Below are 16,348 nucleotides of genomic sequence, written 5' to 3' on the forward strand. Positions count from 1 at the left end.
GCTTGATAATACAAAAACCCGATGAGCTTCATAGCTGTGTCTCCAGGTGAGCGCTGGTACCAGAGCATCACCCTGTAGTCCGTTCTATCATGGCTGCAGGAAATCTGCACTCTGTCTCCAGGAGACTTGATGACAGAGGGAGACTGACGCACATCAAGACCCAGACAAACACCTGGAAAGAGAAAACATGTATTTAAATCCTCACTGATTATAAACTATAAAGTCATTTTGACAGAAGGAGGTACTTGTATTTTAGTTGTTACCTGACAGGCAACAACAAAAGAGGAAACGGATCATTTTGAGTTCCTCAAAGTAGATACTCAAACGTTTTTCAAAGTATCTCTCAGAGTTTTAGAGGTTTAAATTACATTAGGTAAACTGATGATGTCTGCAGGAGTGCATCGAATCAGAAACAGTTTTAGAAAGGAAACACCATTTGCTGTTTCAATGTCACATGGGTTCCTTTTTGCTCCGCCCCGTAAGGCAACAGCAGTCTGGGAGAACTAAAAACACAGATTATTGGTCATTTCTTTGTCCTATTTGTCATCTTGAGTAATGTTGGTCCAAATTCAATCATCAACTAACTAATAAAGGTTTTAGTATTCCTTCATTTGCATTGACTTCATGATTAGCAGTTCAAGTTATAAAAAGGTAAGAAATGCTGCCTGATAAAACAGTTGGTAACCTTAGGCTAGCTTCATTTGAATTTTCATTAAGTTTTCAATTGCAAAAATAAAATGTAGAACTTGGATATATATATATTTATATTTAGTTTTTGTTTTTTAAAAATCACACAAATAATGCTTGACAAAACTTTGACTTAAAATCTGAACATTTTATTTATCTACAATTGATTTGAGACCGTTTGAATATAATACAATGTAAACAGACCTAACAATGAAAGTAAGAATGGCAATTTAAAATAATAATTACATATGTACTGTATAAATCAATAAAGGTATTTTTGAAATAAAAAATCAAATAGAACTTAGAAATAAAATGTGCAAAAGTAACATGTTATCTCAACATAAGTGGTGTTTTGAAAGTAGATCTGAAGGCTGATTTGCACAGAGGGTTTGGATGTTTAGGATCACTGGAGCAATATCTAGCTTATTAACAAAGCTTTTATAATCCATCCATGGAGGAGTGTATTTATTCCCGCTCTTACTTTAGTTACTCCCAACAGAAACAGTAGTTTTTGTATGGGCAGAGGGGGTGTGCAGTCAGTGTGCGTAGCTGGCTGCACAGTAATACACAGCACTGTGCTCCTCTGCCTTCAGCCTGTCTATAAACAGAGAGGCGTTCTTCGCTTTCTCTCCACTCAGGTCTCCAGAAAGTTCAAAATGTTTTTTGAAAGGCTCCTCGTAGTCCTTGCTGTCGTAGTTCAAATGTCCGATGCGTTTCAGAGCTCGCTCCCCGGGGGGTTGCTGGTACCACTGCATGTACGTGTAGTCCGTCTTCTCATGGCTGCAGACCAGCTGCACTCTGTCTCCTGGTCTCCTCAGGAGCTCTGCAGGGGACTGCTTCACTTCAACACTGAGACAGACACCTAGAAGAAGAGAGGATTAATGAACAAGAAAATATAGACACAGGGATTATTGTTCATAAATAACAGCTGTTTTCGTTATCAGTGAATCTGCAGATTATTCCCTTTGTTCAATTATTTGGTCTAGACAAATGTTTGGGGGATGTCCTGTCGTTCTAAAGATATTACATTTAGTGTGATAAAAAACAGAAAGGCAAGGCATCGGCATACTAGAGAGGCTGACATTATTCATTACTCTTGGATGAAAAAATACTGTCAGTTATCAAAATCATCTTTGAAAAATGTGCGATAACTTTTTCCTAAAAATGTGATTACCAATGATCCATGATAAAAAGAGTAATGTTGGCATGTTCTCCTCTCTGAATGATCCCAGCACGCTGCAGACACTCGACTGAGCAACAGATCCCTGCAGACTCTCATTAATGCCCCCCCCTCTGTAAACCGGCTTCATCATAACCCATAGTTCTGCATCCATGCAGCTCCAGCTCCACCTGCTGGGATGATGAAAAATATTAATTAGAGTTACACTTTTAATCATTTATAAAACTATGCAACCAACATTATTCTTTTCTAGCTTAATTTATTCATCATTTAGTTTAAAGTCCATCCCCATTCGCAAAGACCAAGGTTATGCTTTTTAATGTCTTGCTTTATCAGTCCAAACCTAAAGAAATTCACTTTAATATGGAGCACAGAAAGACAGGAAGCCTCCATATTTAAGACTCTGAAAACTCTTTCTCTAACACGAGAATGAGTTACATTTTCAATTATTATCAATAACGTGTCTGTCTATTGATAAACCATTGGAAAATATTAGTTTGTTACCTGCTGCAGGAAGGGATCACTGTTTGCATGTTAGTAAGTACGATAAAAAAGCAATCAAATTTACACATTTCTGTCAAAGTTAGAACGTTTTAATCCTTGTGTCGTTAAGCGATAGAGACAAAACAGAGAGTCCTCTCCTGCTGGTGTTCAGGTGTATATCAGTATGTAGTGTCTCTACTTTAAAGAGTCCTCTCCTGCTGATGTTCAGGTGTATATCAGTATGTAGTGTCTCTACTTTAAAGAGTCCTCTCCTGCTGATGTTCAGGTGTATATCAGTATGTAGCGTCTCTACTTTAAAGAGTCCTCTCCTGCTGATGTTCAGGTGTATATCAGTATGTAGAGTCTCTACTTTAAAGAGTCCTCTCCTGCTGATGTTCAGGTGTATATCAGTATGTAGCGTCTCTACTTTAAAGAGTCCTCTCCTGCTGATGTTCAGGTGTATATCAGTATGTAGCGTCTCTACTTTAAAGAGTCCTCTCCTGCTGATGTTCAGGTGTACATCAGTATGTAGTGTCTCTACTTTAAAGAGTCCTCTCCTGCTGATGTTCAGGTGTATATCAGTATGTAGGGTCTCTACTTTAAAGAGTCCTCTCCTGCTGATGTTCAGGTGTATATCAGTATGTAGTGTCTCTACTTTAAAGAGTCCTCTCCTGCTGATGTTCAGGTGTATATCTGATGACTGCTTCTTCTCCAGGGTTTCTGTACATGTTAGCTGGAGTCTGCTGGACTTTGTCACTCAGAGAGGAACCTGTGGAAGAATAACATGAATTCCTGGTGTTTTTACATCAGAATCTGTGATAATTGTTGGGAAATCTTTAGCTATGTTACCTGAAACCAGTATGAGATGAAGGGCTGTGCAGAAGACGATGATCATCTTGTGTTTTGTGGCTCTAAGAACAGTTCTGTTGCTCTGTGTGTTCACTGTGTGCTGCTCTACTGAAAGCCTCCCATCAGGAAACCTGTTTTCTGCTCTCATATTGAGCTGTACTCTTATACACACAGCAGAGATGCTGTACTGCCTCCTGTCGACAGGAAACAAGACAACACAGACCTAACATGAGCCCTGGAGCTCAGTCAGACTCTACAGTAATATTATACAGAGAGCATGTGTGTGTTTGCTGAGACTCCATCAAGATTTATGGAAGAGCATTTCTGATACTCATGGATATATTTTCCTGTCGTGTTGTTTACCCAGACTAAATATTAAACCGTGGCACAACAACGTGACCTCAGAAGAGCTGAGAGCAGGCGATAAGATCTCCCAGAGACCGGTTGATGCAGCCAGTCTGCAGGTGTGGAGCCTCAGCATGGTGTCTCTGACAGATGGAGGAGAGTTTTTGTACTGAGCTGAGGGGAATCTGCAGCACTGTGCTGACTGGCTGCACAGAAATACACACCGCTGTCCTCTAATGAGAGATCAGAAACACTGAGGCGGGACTGTGCACGGCCATCTCCATCAAAGCTGATTTTCCCTTTCACGTCCTCCTCTGGAGTTGAGTAGATCGTGTTCAGATATCCCAGAAACCTCATATTCTGATGTTGCTCTTGTCTGTACCAGAGGATGATTTGATAGTTTGGTATGTTGTGTGAACAGTTGATCTCTCGGTCCACAGACTCTCCAGCTCTCTTCAGGATGAACGGAGGCGTTTGGAGGACGCTGTTGCTGTTAGAGGCAGCTGTGGAGAAATAATAGCCATTAAAGATATCAGCCGTTCAGCTTCTTTCTCTTTGTGGAATCTTCTTGTGTTTCTCACCATTATTTCCCGGCAGATGAAGGAATATACAGACGATAAATATCACGATAAGGACGTTTAGATTTGACGCCATACTTCTTTGTCAGCTCAGCCCCTGTGGACGAGAGGCATCAGTGTGAGAGTCTGATAAAGAGGGAGGGGCGGGCACAGAGGAGTCCTCAGAGTGTCTGTGGTCCTCCAGCTCCCCCTACAGTCTGAGCTGCAGGATGGAGGTGCACCAGCAGTGGGGTTTTTGTTCAGCCTCCTCCTGAGTGTGTGTCACTGTGTTCACTCACAGCACAGAAGTACAGGCCTTTATCTCCGGGCTGCAGATCCTTCACTGTGAACGTCCCACTCTCAGCGTCAGGCTTTGTGGCTGAGAACTTCTCCTTACTGGATTCTCCAAAGTCATGATTCTTGATCCCTGTTGTGGTGTACACGATTAGCTCCATAGTTTCTCCTGGCAGCTGTCGGTACCAGTACATCTGGTAGTATTGAGCACCCTTTGTGTGTGTGCAGCTCATGGTTGCATTGTCTCCCTGTTTTTCCCACAGCAGGTCAGTCTGGGTCACATCGCTGCCTTCAGTCAGACCTGTGTGTGTAAAAGTAGGTTAAATAAACACATTGATAAGAAAGATGAGGAAAACACAGTAAAGTCCTTTAACACACATTTAATCTAGAACATGTTTACTTTATTAAACCAGGCTTGGTCTCCCAGTATATTTCCATATGTCTTGGTAATGTAACTTACTTGTGGTCCACAGCAGAAACACTAACAGACTGAGGAGCTGTAGTTTGATCCTCCCCATGTTTAGTTATACACTAACTGTCAGCCTCTTAGGGTCACAGAGATATACAGAGCTGCAGGGGGAGGGTCTCTGCGCTGTGTGATGTGGTCTTTGAGCTTCTGTGTGCAGGTCTCCTCTTTAATGGGAGTAACAGTAGAGCTGGAGGTCCCTCTGCAGTCAGTCATCATCCACTGCAGTCATTGAGACGTACAAAACATGAAGCTTTCTGAACCCCCAACAATAGAAGATGCTTTTCAACATAATGTTGATGACCTTATTATAAAATAAAGGAATAAAACTGCCATAATATAAGTCCTTATCAACATTGATCAAATATTCATTAATGATTAGAGTAACAACCGTTAAATACCAGTTTAGTTTCATACATCCACTATGTCATGAACCAAATCCCCACAAAAATAAAGGAAATTGTTCCTTTTACTTCACTTTATACGTCAGTTATTTGCATTAACACTGTTTTTAATACAGCTTTAACAATTAACTAATCAAAGTTGATCCACAATGTTTGCATTATTAGACTGGGCTTGATGTACCAGTATGTTTTTGGTAGTTTTAATCTCAATTCTGCTGAACATTTATTAGTTTTTCCAGCTAAAAGACCCCAACCCTCCCCCAAAACACACAGCATCATATCCTCTCCTTCAGTAGGGGCACTGTTTTCATACAGAGAGTCAGTAGAGTCGACCATACTGAGTTACTGGATGCTGACTACAGCAGCACCACACTCATTAACATGTAGACATAAATACATTGACTCTGCCCCCCCCCCAGCTGCTGTTGTAAAACACAGATTTTCCTGCTGATGTCTCTGGCTCCTCCTCCTCCTCCTCCTCATCATGTTGGATCAGATATTTATTCTCAGCCCGGGGTTGGTTTGCACGTCGTACATGTGTACACAGCTCAGAAATATGTGAGATTTCACAGACCAATAATGGACTGGGAGGCTGCTGGAAACCTAAAATTCAAGGAAAGGTATTTATAGCGGGCACTGCTGTACTGTTCTGTGTACCTCCGCCCGATAAATCACCCAGAAGAGCCGCTCTGACCATTATAACAAAGTTTAACCATCGTCCGTGTCCAAACCTTCCCGTACTTAAAGAGAACAGCCACAAAGATCTCACATCATATACAGTCTGTTTATTTACACAACAAGTAATGGACACACAGTAGAGTAGACTTCCTGGAACCTTCTTCAAATCCACCATGAATGATAGTAGATGAGCTATAAAAGAACCCTCTGAATCTCATCCAGTTGATCCAGATTCCCTTCACTGTACGTCACTTTCCTCTCGTCCGCCTCTCCAGTTTTTTTACATATATAATAACAACACATCGTTTACAAAATGCCAAAAAATAAAATACCTTAGAAATATCACACTTTCAGTTCTTAAAACATGAACACACTCATTCTGACGCCGGATATAAGAAAGGTTAAAGGGTCAGTTCACCCAAATTAAGGAATGGAGTTTGGTTTTTTGAGGGCACTTGATTTTTAGGGAGGTCTTTCCACGTGTAATATTGTTGTCGATAAATCCTGTGTTAGAGTTAACCCTTTAAATATACAGGTCTGGCTACATAAAGCAAGAAATCCTAGAAAATCTAATAATTTATGTCAATTTTTAGCATTAACATTGTTTGTAATGCAAGTTTTGGGAGTCTAAATACTCTTCTGTTATTTCAATGCTAAAGTCGTTGAGATAACCAGTTAGTTTTGTTCCCTAGATTACAATTGGAATTAAGAAAGGCACAAACAAGAACAACCTTAGTGTTTTTCAAGTTCTCCAATTACCTGATTTTATCCCAAATTCATTTCCAGAGCAAACAGGAGGCTTTCCATTATTAGACTCGGCTTAATGTTCTGTAGCTTTGCCTCAGGTAGATTATTCTGAGCAAACTGCAGAGAGGTGTGAGGATGATCCCGAGTAACTAAAACATTGTGACTGAAATAACTATTCATAGTTCAACCCTTAAGCAACACCTTTTGCTAACGTAGCTCTAAAATGTGTTAATGAATTGACGGTAGATTGGATGAACTGACCCTCATGACAGTGTATAACCAGCGAGATGTGTGTCAGGGGAAAGTGTTGAACCCGGCCTTGTTGTGCAGAGGGATTCCCTCCGCTCCTCTGAACTCCTCTGCGATGTCATCGAACGTCCGTCCTTTAGTCTCCGGGAGGCGAACCCATGTGAAGACGAAGGCCACCATAGCCACGACCATGAAGAGGAGGTAGACGTACGCCCCGCACACTTTCTGTGGGAGGGGGGGAACATCATTTTATTCAGGGTATTTTATGCGTAGTGACGTAAGAATGGTCTCCTAAAGTCAAGACCTGCATAAAGAAGAGTGAGATTACTTTTAATTGAATGACTATAATTTCCTCCTGACGTTAAAGGATTTAGCAACGGATGTCTAATATTTCAGTTTGACGTCACTGTGCAGGTTTGAGGTTCTGAGTGTAACACAGCAGCACACAGACAGTCAACCCACCAGTAAGGGAGGGAAGAGCAGTGCCAGGACAAACTTCCCCCCCCAGTTCAGCATGCTGGTGAAGGCCATGGCGATAGGTCTCGCCGGCTGGTCGAACAGCTCGGCACCGATGAACCACGAGATGGGTCCGGGGCCGAGCTCGTAGGCGGAGATCAGGCAGAAGACCAGCAGCACCTGCATGCTGCCCAGCTCCGGCACCAGGTGCTGCATGGGGGGGGGGGGGGGGGTTTAAGGGAGTAGTTAGCAACGAAAAGCTTACATTCTGTGCAAAAATGAAAATAAGAAATCCCACTAAGGTTGCTCTCACCACCACAGAGTCCACGATGGTCATGAGCAGATTGCACACGGCTATAGAGATGAAGCCCGTCAGGAGCAACCTCCTCCGCCCGGCCCGCTCCATCAGGAAGAACTGAAAGGGAAAACTCACTGGTGTCTCTGCTCACATAGTCACCCTTTTTTGCTTTGGCATTTTGCAAGGATTGTTATAATGAAGTGGAACCGTTTAGCCCAAGATGTTGGTCTAATATTTAGTCATTTGTATTTTTGGAATATTTAAGACGTTATTGTTATTAAATATGAGGCTCGAGGATTTCATACTCACTGCCACCAGAGTGAAGGTCAAATTGACTGCCCCCACCCCCAGCGTCAGGTATTTGGCCTGATCGAACTTAGCCTGGAACACTCTGGTGGAATAATTGATGATCTGAAATAAAGAACGGAGACGTATCTTAGTTTAGTGGGTTACTGGGACGTCTCTTTGTGTTGTGGGACGGGAGGGGGACGGGGGACGGGGGGTATTGTCCCGACACACTGCCCCAGAATCATAGTCAGAGTGCTGCGCCTGAATAATGCATCATATAAATACTACAGCGCTGCAGGTGAAATATTAATCAGACAGAGCAAGCCCAAATCAAATGTTTCAATGAGAAAGCGGTCCAGGATATTCCCAGGAGACAAATGCATTTTTTACCAGTAGTGTCTTTACCCTTCTTTGCCGGAATTTTTTACTACGTTTTTCGGACACTGACCGCGTTGAATCCGGACAGCTGGCTGCCCAGGTTGATGATAAGGACGATGATGATGGGCTGCTTGTATCGGCCCTTCTTGAAGAACTCGTGGATGGTGACTCCGGTGTGAGTGTGAGCCGCCTCGTCCTTCATCTCCTCCAGCTCAGAGAACACTTTCTCCGAGGACCCTCTGAGCCTCAGCAGCGCTGCACAACATATTCATACTCATTCATATGGGAGCTGAGATACTGGAGCGCGTTGAAAGCATTTCCATGTTTCTGATTCTTTGAAGTCAGCCATGCATCTAAAAGCTGATGAATTAATCTTTATCTTATCCCTGTAAACTGCGGCTGCAGGAGGATTTGCTGCAGCTTCATAAACAATGCCAATCGTGCTGGAAATTAAAAAAGCATGCCGTAGAAAGCCAGAACTGTACCAAACAAAACTAACAAATTACTCAAACGGCCTCCTGTGCCCCAGCAGCAGGCTCCACTGTACTTGTTCTAGATCTACTTATGCATTTTCTATTTGGTAATGAATCTAAAGTAGCAGCACATTCTTCAGAACTTGGAAATGCTCCGTTCCCTTTTGGACCCCCGTGCCGTTGCCCTGTTGGATCTCTCTCTGCTGTACCTCCAGCTGAATGACTAAAGTATTAAAGAGTGTTCCCACCCGCCTCCGCCTCGCTCTCCTCCCTCCGGTTGATGAGCAGGTAGCGGGGGCTCTCGGGGCAGAACGGCAGCACCAGGTACTGCAGCAGGGCCGGCACGATGGACAGGGACAGCATCATGGCCCAGTGGTGCTCCGTCCCCAGAACCGTCTCCAGACCGGCCACCTGCAGGAGAGGAGCGGCACAGTTTCACAACATCCTGTCCGCTCTGTAACAAACCCTGAAGCATCGACACAGATCTGCATCTCCGTCCTCACCATTCCCACCAGGATGCCTGAGGCGAAGGACACCTGGTTGAGCGTGGCGAAGGCCCCCCTCAGGTGTGTGGGCGACACTTCCTGGATGTAGAGCGGGTTCAGACTCATCACCAGGCCGCAGAACAACCCGAACACCAGGCGACCCAGGATCAGAACCTCGAAGGATTGGCAGGCTTTAGAGGCTGACATCAGACCAGCCCCCACCACCGAGAGGCAGTTCACGATCAGGATGGAGTTACGCCTGCGGCGGGGGGGGGGGGGACAAAGGCAGAACAGCGATTGAAACTAAATTTGTTCCCGATTCATATCATAAAAGCAATATCAGTGAAAATAATCCTAATTAGTTATTTTTTCCAATTCCTGCATCCACAAAGGAAAAGATGTCTACCTTCCGTAAGCGTCTGCCACGTATTTGACTCCCAGTGATCCCAGTAAGGCTCCGAAGTCTTTGATGCTGACGGAGAGCGACCACAGCAGCGTCAGGCTGTGATCTGGCATCGACTGGTTGTGCCTGGCTCTCCATGTGTGATTGAAAAACTCTTCGATAATCTAAAGAAAAAGAAGAGCAACATCAGAAAGCACTGTGGAAATCAATAGCAACATCTCTAACTTCCTGCAGCTAAGGGTCCTTTTAATAAAACTGAAAACTAAAGAGGTCATTTGGTTGCTCGCATGTAAGTAAACTATAGTTTATGAGCATGGTAACATCATGTATGTTGTCTGTATGTTTTGCCACTAGGGATCTCTCAGTCTAAACTAAACAAGAGCTGGAGTTAAGTGGTGCGTAAAGAAGTGTGGGATCATGGGAGGTGTAGTCTTCAGCTCCTCTTGGTTAGAATTCCTTCAGTGTTCGTGGTTCAGGAGGTTTTTTGCGTCTCCTTTTTATATAAAGCAGTAAAAACTGAAGAAATGTTAAAGGTTGACGTTGAGAATCAGAGCTTCTCCTGCACGCTGTCCGGCTCTAGATTTGTATCTTGGAAAAAGTCACAGATTATACCATTGAATTACTCTGTTTAAAAGTTGGATTACATTTATTTATAACCTTGGTTCTTTGTGATGTAGTTGACAATCAAACAACAACAAAATAAGACACTTGAGATGTAAATATTGCACCAGTTATCCAGACAGAGGGTTTTCTGAGGTTGGCTGGTTCTGTTGTAGTGCGGTCTAGCTGTGAGATGGTAAACCCGGCTGAGCTGGAGCGGCGCCGCACAGTTTCAGGTTGTTACATTTATTCAGTGTTTCATTGAGAGAGTGAGATATTTGTTTAACGCTCGCTCACCCCGGCATCAACCCCTGCAAGATATCCAGAGGGTTCCATACGGAGGAGAAGCAAGCACTGTCTTTATGAAAATCGTTTTTACTAATCTCACTTCTTATTTCTCTATTTGGACATTTTTATTACCACTACAGGGCTCCTCTGATTTCAAAATAAAAGTCTAAACATAAAGATTTCACAACAATTCTGAAAAAATTCTGATTTCTAATAACATAATGTCTTTATTCCCCCCCCCCCCCACCCCCAGCTGCTCACCTTGGCCGGAGCGTTGACGTTCCCGGTGTGGTATCCGATCTGCAGAGATCCCAGCACCACGGCCAGGATGGAGGTCAGGAGGGTGGCTGTCAGACGGCTCTGAAACCATGGAGGTCAGTCTCATTCATCTCTTTGTTTAAGGAACAATTCACACACACAACATGACCGTTTCTATATCTGAGACTCATCCCGGGTTCCCTTTCATTTAATGTTAAGACTTCAAGGAGAGTTATTTATATTTCCAAGATTGCACACAGACTGTGACGTGACGTCAGTGGATCTGCAGACATAAGTCACCCTACGACTGTCTGTAAAGGTCAGAAGTTACCTCAGTATTTTCACACACTGGCAACATGTACAGAATGTTAATGAACACACGTGGTGGATCGAGCTCCTTCTGTCAGACTGTTCATTTAAAGTAAGGTGGAATAAAACAAACACACCTCCTGCAACGCCATCTGTGTATCCGAGACGTTAAATCACTCCCTCCAGATGTTTGTGCATTTATCCTCGGACTTCTTCCGCTGTTGAGACACAAATGGAAAGGATGTAATTCAGAAATCACAGTTTCAGTGTCAGCCTGCCACTTGTCCACCGGCAGACCCACCGGAAAATAAACATGTCATGATTTAGCAGGGAGAGCTTTCTCCCACACATGATATTCAAAGGACATGTTGTGATTGAAGCATTAAATCAAAACTTTGAAATTCAATTAATCAAATCCAGAGAGAAACAGAATAATATATTTATATGAGGAAGAATCAAACAAATCAAATGTTACACCTGTTTCTATGTTGTGTGGACGTACCTGTGCTGCTGTGGAGGTAAGCAGACCGCTCGTCTCCAGAATACAAATCCAAAAAGTGAGAGAAAAATGTAGATCCAGTTAGTGGTCGAGATGAACAACCACGAAGCTTTCAGTGTTTGAAAACTAACTTGTGTACAGTTGTTTTCACATATTGAATATTAAGTTGAAATGTGAATTAACTTTGAGGGTTTTTCTTTCTTTACAGTTCCTTCTGTATGTTTTCAGACTGTGCAGCTGCAGAGACCTTTCCATCTCAATACAAACGATATTCATTTTATTACAAGCGATAAAGTCAGAAAAGGCCCTTTTTTAACTTCTCAATGTGTGGTTTCCTGCGTCCCTCTGTTTCATATCATATTAAAGTGAATCATATAGAGCCCTCACTATGGACTCCTTTCTGAAACGTCTCCATGATCTCCAGATGAATCGATATTGAAAACACTTTCCAGAAATATTTCTATCGCTACGATTTTTATTCAAGTTCTCACCACTGTTCCTGCGTGCCGTACGATCCCGTCTTCATCCCTGAGTGTCAGATATGACCGTGTAAATGTTCCTCAGTGAACACACACACACACACACACACACACACACACACACACACACACACACACACACACGTGCGCGCACACTCGCCATGATGAAGTCTCACCCAGCTGGTGAATTTGTTGCCGTCCTGATAGGAAGGCCTCTGGTTCTCAGGATCAGCTGATCGTCGCCCTGTCCTGAAACTGACTCAGGATCAGATCCTCTGCTGCACACACATCGTATTACCTCTGAAACCTACATCACAGCTGGTCCCAGGTCAGCGCTGACAGGCAGCTCATCTGCATGTTGATCACTGAGTTGGCATTTTGGCAATCACACAGACACGTGCTTTAGGTGTGTGTGTGTGTGTGTGTGTGTGTGTGTGTGTGTGTGTGTGTGTGTGTGTGTGACTCTGTCCTGTGATGATCACTTTAATGGAAAACTCTCGAGTGTGTGGTGACCGTGCATCTCATTAAGTCTTTCTAGGGACGGTGAAAACTCTTCCAGATGTCCTCTATGAAATAATCTGAAGTGCCTCGGCCTCATGAGATTTTCAAAATGAGAAAAGTCATATCTTTATTTTAAAGAAAGTAAATGTGTTCTTATCCTTTTACTTCTGATTTTTTATAACGTTTATGAAAGTTGAAACAGTGTGAAAGTTATATAACCAGTTTACTGCACTACATCTGTAGGATCATTTGAGTTACTTATTGTTACTGCAAATATCATCACCAAATAATATACGAATATAGATTACGCTTCACAGCTGTATTTATAGCAGTTACAAACTACTCCCACCTTTACGATCTTCATTAACATCCAATGATAGATGATCCTGTTTAACTCTCATTAATTTAATCTGTGAATGAATGCTTTAAATATATTAAGTGTTCTAATTATGTTTGGATGAGTTGTTCCTCTGTAAAGTGTCTTACTTTTTTAGAAAAGCGCTCGAATAAAATTAGTACTTTTATTACATTTGTTGGTAATTACATCATCTTCTTCACATCTGTGTTTCCTCGTACCTGTAAACGTGACAAACGTTCTCTGGAAACCATGACTGGCTTTATAAATGTCAGCAGATTTAAATACACATTAAAGCTCGAGATGAGAGACAGGAGTACTGGTGGTGCTTTCAGGGACAGTCTTTAAAGGAGACTCCCATCACACCCTGCTGTGACTATTAGAGCCTCACGGATTCAAAGTATAATATGTCCTCTCCCTCCTGCAGAGCGCCCGGTCTGGCTCCCTGCGGGTGGTCTTTATATCCACCACAGATCTGCAGCACAGAAAACAGAAGAAAGCATAATTAGCACGGGGGGGTAAAATGCGTCGTCCACCTGTGAGCAGCTGTGTTCCTGCAGCTCTGCATCGCCGTGACGATACGCCTGTCTGCAGCGGGACCTCTGACCCCCCCCCCCCCCCCTGCAGGCCGACCCCTGACCCTGCACAGGCCGGGCTGCACGGCAGGTGCTGGGAATCAGTTCGCCCCCCCTTCCCCACCGCTAATCTTTAGCTATCTCAGGCTAATTGCCCTCTGATTACCTGTAATGGTGTTCTAAGTGTTTCACTGCAGAGAAGAAATGGCTTGAAGTCACATCCAAACATCAGGAGTGACTCTCAGCTGCACTGAGATGCTTTGTTCCTCCGTGTGCTCTGTTCAAGTTGAGTCATTACACCCCCTCCCTCTAGTTTCCCCCATTTTTGGGATTAAAATCAGTTAATAGTGCTTTTTAACTGTAAATATCGATCTTTGTTCTGCAGATCGAAACGGGTACATGACAACATTGAATCACTTGGGGTTGAGATGAATCATTAAAGGAGTATAGCTCAAATCCATTGATAGCGTGTAAGTGAGTTACTTATTTTGAACTTCTGTGCATGGGTAATATTTCATGCATTTAAAATAGTTATTATATTTCATTACTTCAGTTTTTGGGGGTGCGAGCTAAATGCTAACATTAGCTCAGCTTGTTCCTCTGATAATTTAGACCCACATGTAGGGTAAAAAAAATGGCTTAAAACTCAATAAAAAGTCACTTTATTTCAGCTTCTGGGAGCTATTACATGCTCCAAGATATAACATTACAGGAGAACAGAGGAGCGTTACTGATGTCTCTGAAACTACTAAATATGTGACATAGTCCAGGTGTTTTCATGCACAGATGCCACATCTAATACCTTTTCAATATGAGGGAGGCGAGCTCAATGTCAGAACAGCTTCTAAACCTCCTGAAACATGACTGCAGCACCTGTACGTCACTCTCCCTCCAAATTCCAGTCCTCACCTATGAAACCCCTTCCCTCCACCAAAGGAGAGAACACACACTCTCTAAAAACACACACACACACACACACTCTTACATCCCTAAGCAGCTGCGTCATTACAGACTCTTTTGAACTTCACACTGGAAGTCAAAAGCCACATGTGTCGGTACAAGACAGATGTACTGCAGCTGCCTGTGGCTCCAGTTTCTTCTGTGATACAACCCCCGCCTCACCGCCTCCCCCATTCCCAAACCTCCAAACCCCCCCATCGCCTCCCATCATGCACTGACAACATCCGCACCTTTGAAGTGGCATCACTAAATCAGGGGATCTCAACAGAGGGTGATTGTAATAACTTCTACACATTGTTTTTAGCTTTATGATTTCTGTTCTTCTTTTCTCACATTTAGATTTCCATACATTTCTTTGTTTCTCATGCGGCGGTTGTCTTCTGATTGGTTAGTTTTTTATCTTGGTATTATTTTTTTGTGCTTCATTCTTATAATTTATCCTCCTTCGTTATGGTTTGTTTCAGTCCCTAAATTAAGACACATTTCTTACGTCTTTTCATCTGTTTTTTATTCTTTCCAAAGACAAGAATAAAGTCCTCCATAAAATATCCTCTGACTACTTTACAGTCAGTTTTAATGATAGGTTTCACATAAAAAGTTACACCTGAGTCCCCGTTAAAGTCAGAAATATAAAGATATTTACAGCCAGTTCCAGGAATCCACTAAGCATGTGTTGAATGCCTGCGAACAGGGACCAGTATGTGCAGTCTGCAGTGGAGCACTGTCACCGCTGGGGGGCGCGGGTCCACTCTCTCTAGCTCTCAATGCTTTTTACTGCACAGGCCTGAGAGAGAACACCCAGTGCAGTCTGATTAGATGTGGTATAGAGCAGTACTGGGATCAGCTGAATATTATCTCTGCTTTGGTTGTTGTCAAGTAGAAAGAGAAGAGAAACATGGTGGTTCTTGATCTTCATAATTCATAAGCGTATGGTTAAATTTCAGCGTGTTAAGTGAAATAAATCCCTGTTCTGTTTGTGTTTCAGATGTCCTGAATGAGGGGGCATCTGCAGAGCTTTTTATCATTATGAACCCTTCAGATTTAGGTTTCAGTTCAGACGGGATCAACTAAAAATACCCAGAAAAGTTACACACCCAGGTGTCTGCAGCGGCTCGGAGCCAGGATGTTAAAGCCTTTTCTTTTCGCTCTCTCTTTTGATCTTGTATCAGTCTATTGGTTCAAAAAGATCAGGCAATAACTCCACCTTTAATAAAGTACAGAAGTATTTTAGTTTTCATGCACAGCCAAAACATCTGCACCTCAATCCACATGATGTACATGGACCCGGGGACAACGTGCCTCTGGGTTGTGTGTTCCGTTAGATCTCCAACTATAAATAAGAGATATTGTGAAAAAAATTCTCGATGCTTCTCAGGGGGGAAGTGATCTGTGAGCTCAGCGAGAAAGTATATCAACTACCAAATGAATTGTATCATGCATCAATAATCATAATCCAGTAACTTAATGTACATGATACAACGAGTAACTTTAGGGAAACAGAGGGATTTTAGCCTCTGCAAACCATTTACATGCACTAACACCTAGTGCGATTTTAAAACCAGGATTCTTTATTGTATCAGAACATTTTTACGATTTAGTTTCCCCACTTTTACTGAGAAATCTTACCACTTCTTCCACCTCTGCTCACCGTCAGACTGACAGTCATCTGTAGGCCACATCTGTAGGCCCCCCCCCCCCCCCAATGATTAGCAGTGATTACTAGCCTGTTAGCATGTGCTCTGCTGCTCGTCTGGAACCGTTCAGCAGACACAGCCTCAGTGTTCGGCCCGCAGCAGACACAGGT

The 16,348-nt window shown here is 43.0% G+C and overlaps 2 protein-coding genes and 2 gene segments (V, D, J or C); all 4 read right to left on the reverse strand.

Annotated features, from left to right (window-relative positions):
• The window catches only part of LOC134881153 (uncharacterized), a 28,371-nt gene extending 24,152 nt beyond the window's left edge, over positions 1 to 4,219 (reverse strand). Inside the window, exons 1-2 of the mRNA XM_063908298.1 lie at positions 4,126 to 4,219; positions 3,676 to 4,047 (exon numbers count right to left, since the gene is read on the reverse strand). Of these exons, the coding sequence (XP_063764368.1) occupies positions 3,676 to 4,047; positions 4,126 to 4,198 (445 nt within the window). The 5' untranslated portion in view covers positions 4,199 to 4,219. The remainder of the gene's footprint in view (positions 1 to 3,675; positions 4,048 to 4,125) is intronic.
• On the reverse strand, positions 1,036 to 3,664 carry LOC134881178 (immunoglobulin kappa variable 1-39-like). The segment is given in 4 exon segments: positions 1,036 to 1,549; positions 1,862 to 2,040; positions 3,006 to 3,119; positions 3,200 to 3,664. Coding segments are annotated over 2 exon segments (486 nt in total).
• A 142-nt stretch (positions 4,220 to 4,361) lies between the features above and the next one.
• Positions 4,362 to 4,913, reverse strand: LOC134881154 (T cell receptor beta variable 29-1-like). The segment is given in 2 exon segments: positions 4,362 to 4,696; positions 4,856 to 4,913. Coding segments are annotated over 2 exon segments (393 nt in total).
• Positions 4,914 to 6,984: 2,071 nt separating this feature from the next.
• On the reverse strand, positions 6,985 to 11,327 carry LOC134881155 (solute carrier family 2, facilitated glucose transporter member 1). Its single transcript, XM_063908299.1, has 10 exons — positions 11,313 to 11,327; positions 10,870 to 10,968; positions 9,724 to 9,884; positions 9,336 to 9,576; positions 9,081 to 9,243; positions 8,430 to 8,614; positions 8,003 to 8,104; positions 7,709 to 7,810; positions 7,402 to 7,605; positions 6,985 to 7,164 (listed from the first exon to the last, which is right to left on the reverse strand). The coding sequence occupies exons 1-10, from the start codon at positions 11,325 to 11,327 to the stop codon at positions 6,985 to 6,987; spliced, it is 1,452 nt and encodes a 483-aa protein (XP_063764369.1).
• Positions 11,328 to 16,348: the final 5,021 nt, after the last annotated feature.

The sequence above is a fragment of the Eleginops maclovinus genome, chromosome 19, assembly GCF_036324505.1.
Source record: "Eleginops maclovinus isolate JMC-PN-2008 ecotype Puerto Natales chromosome 19, JC_Emac_rtc_rv5, whole genome shotgun sequence".
In the NCBI taxonomy this organism is placed as follows: Eukaryota; Metazoa; Chordata; class Actinopteri; order Perciformes; family Eleginopidae; genus Eleginops; species Eleginops maclovinus.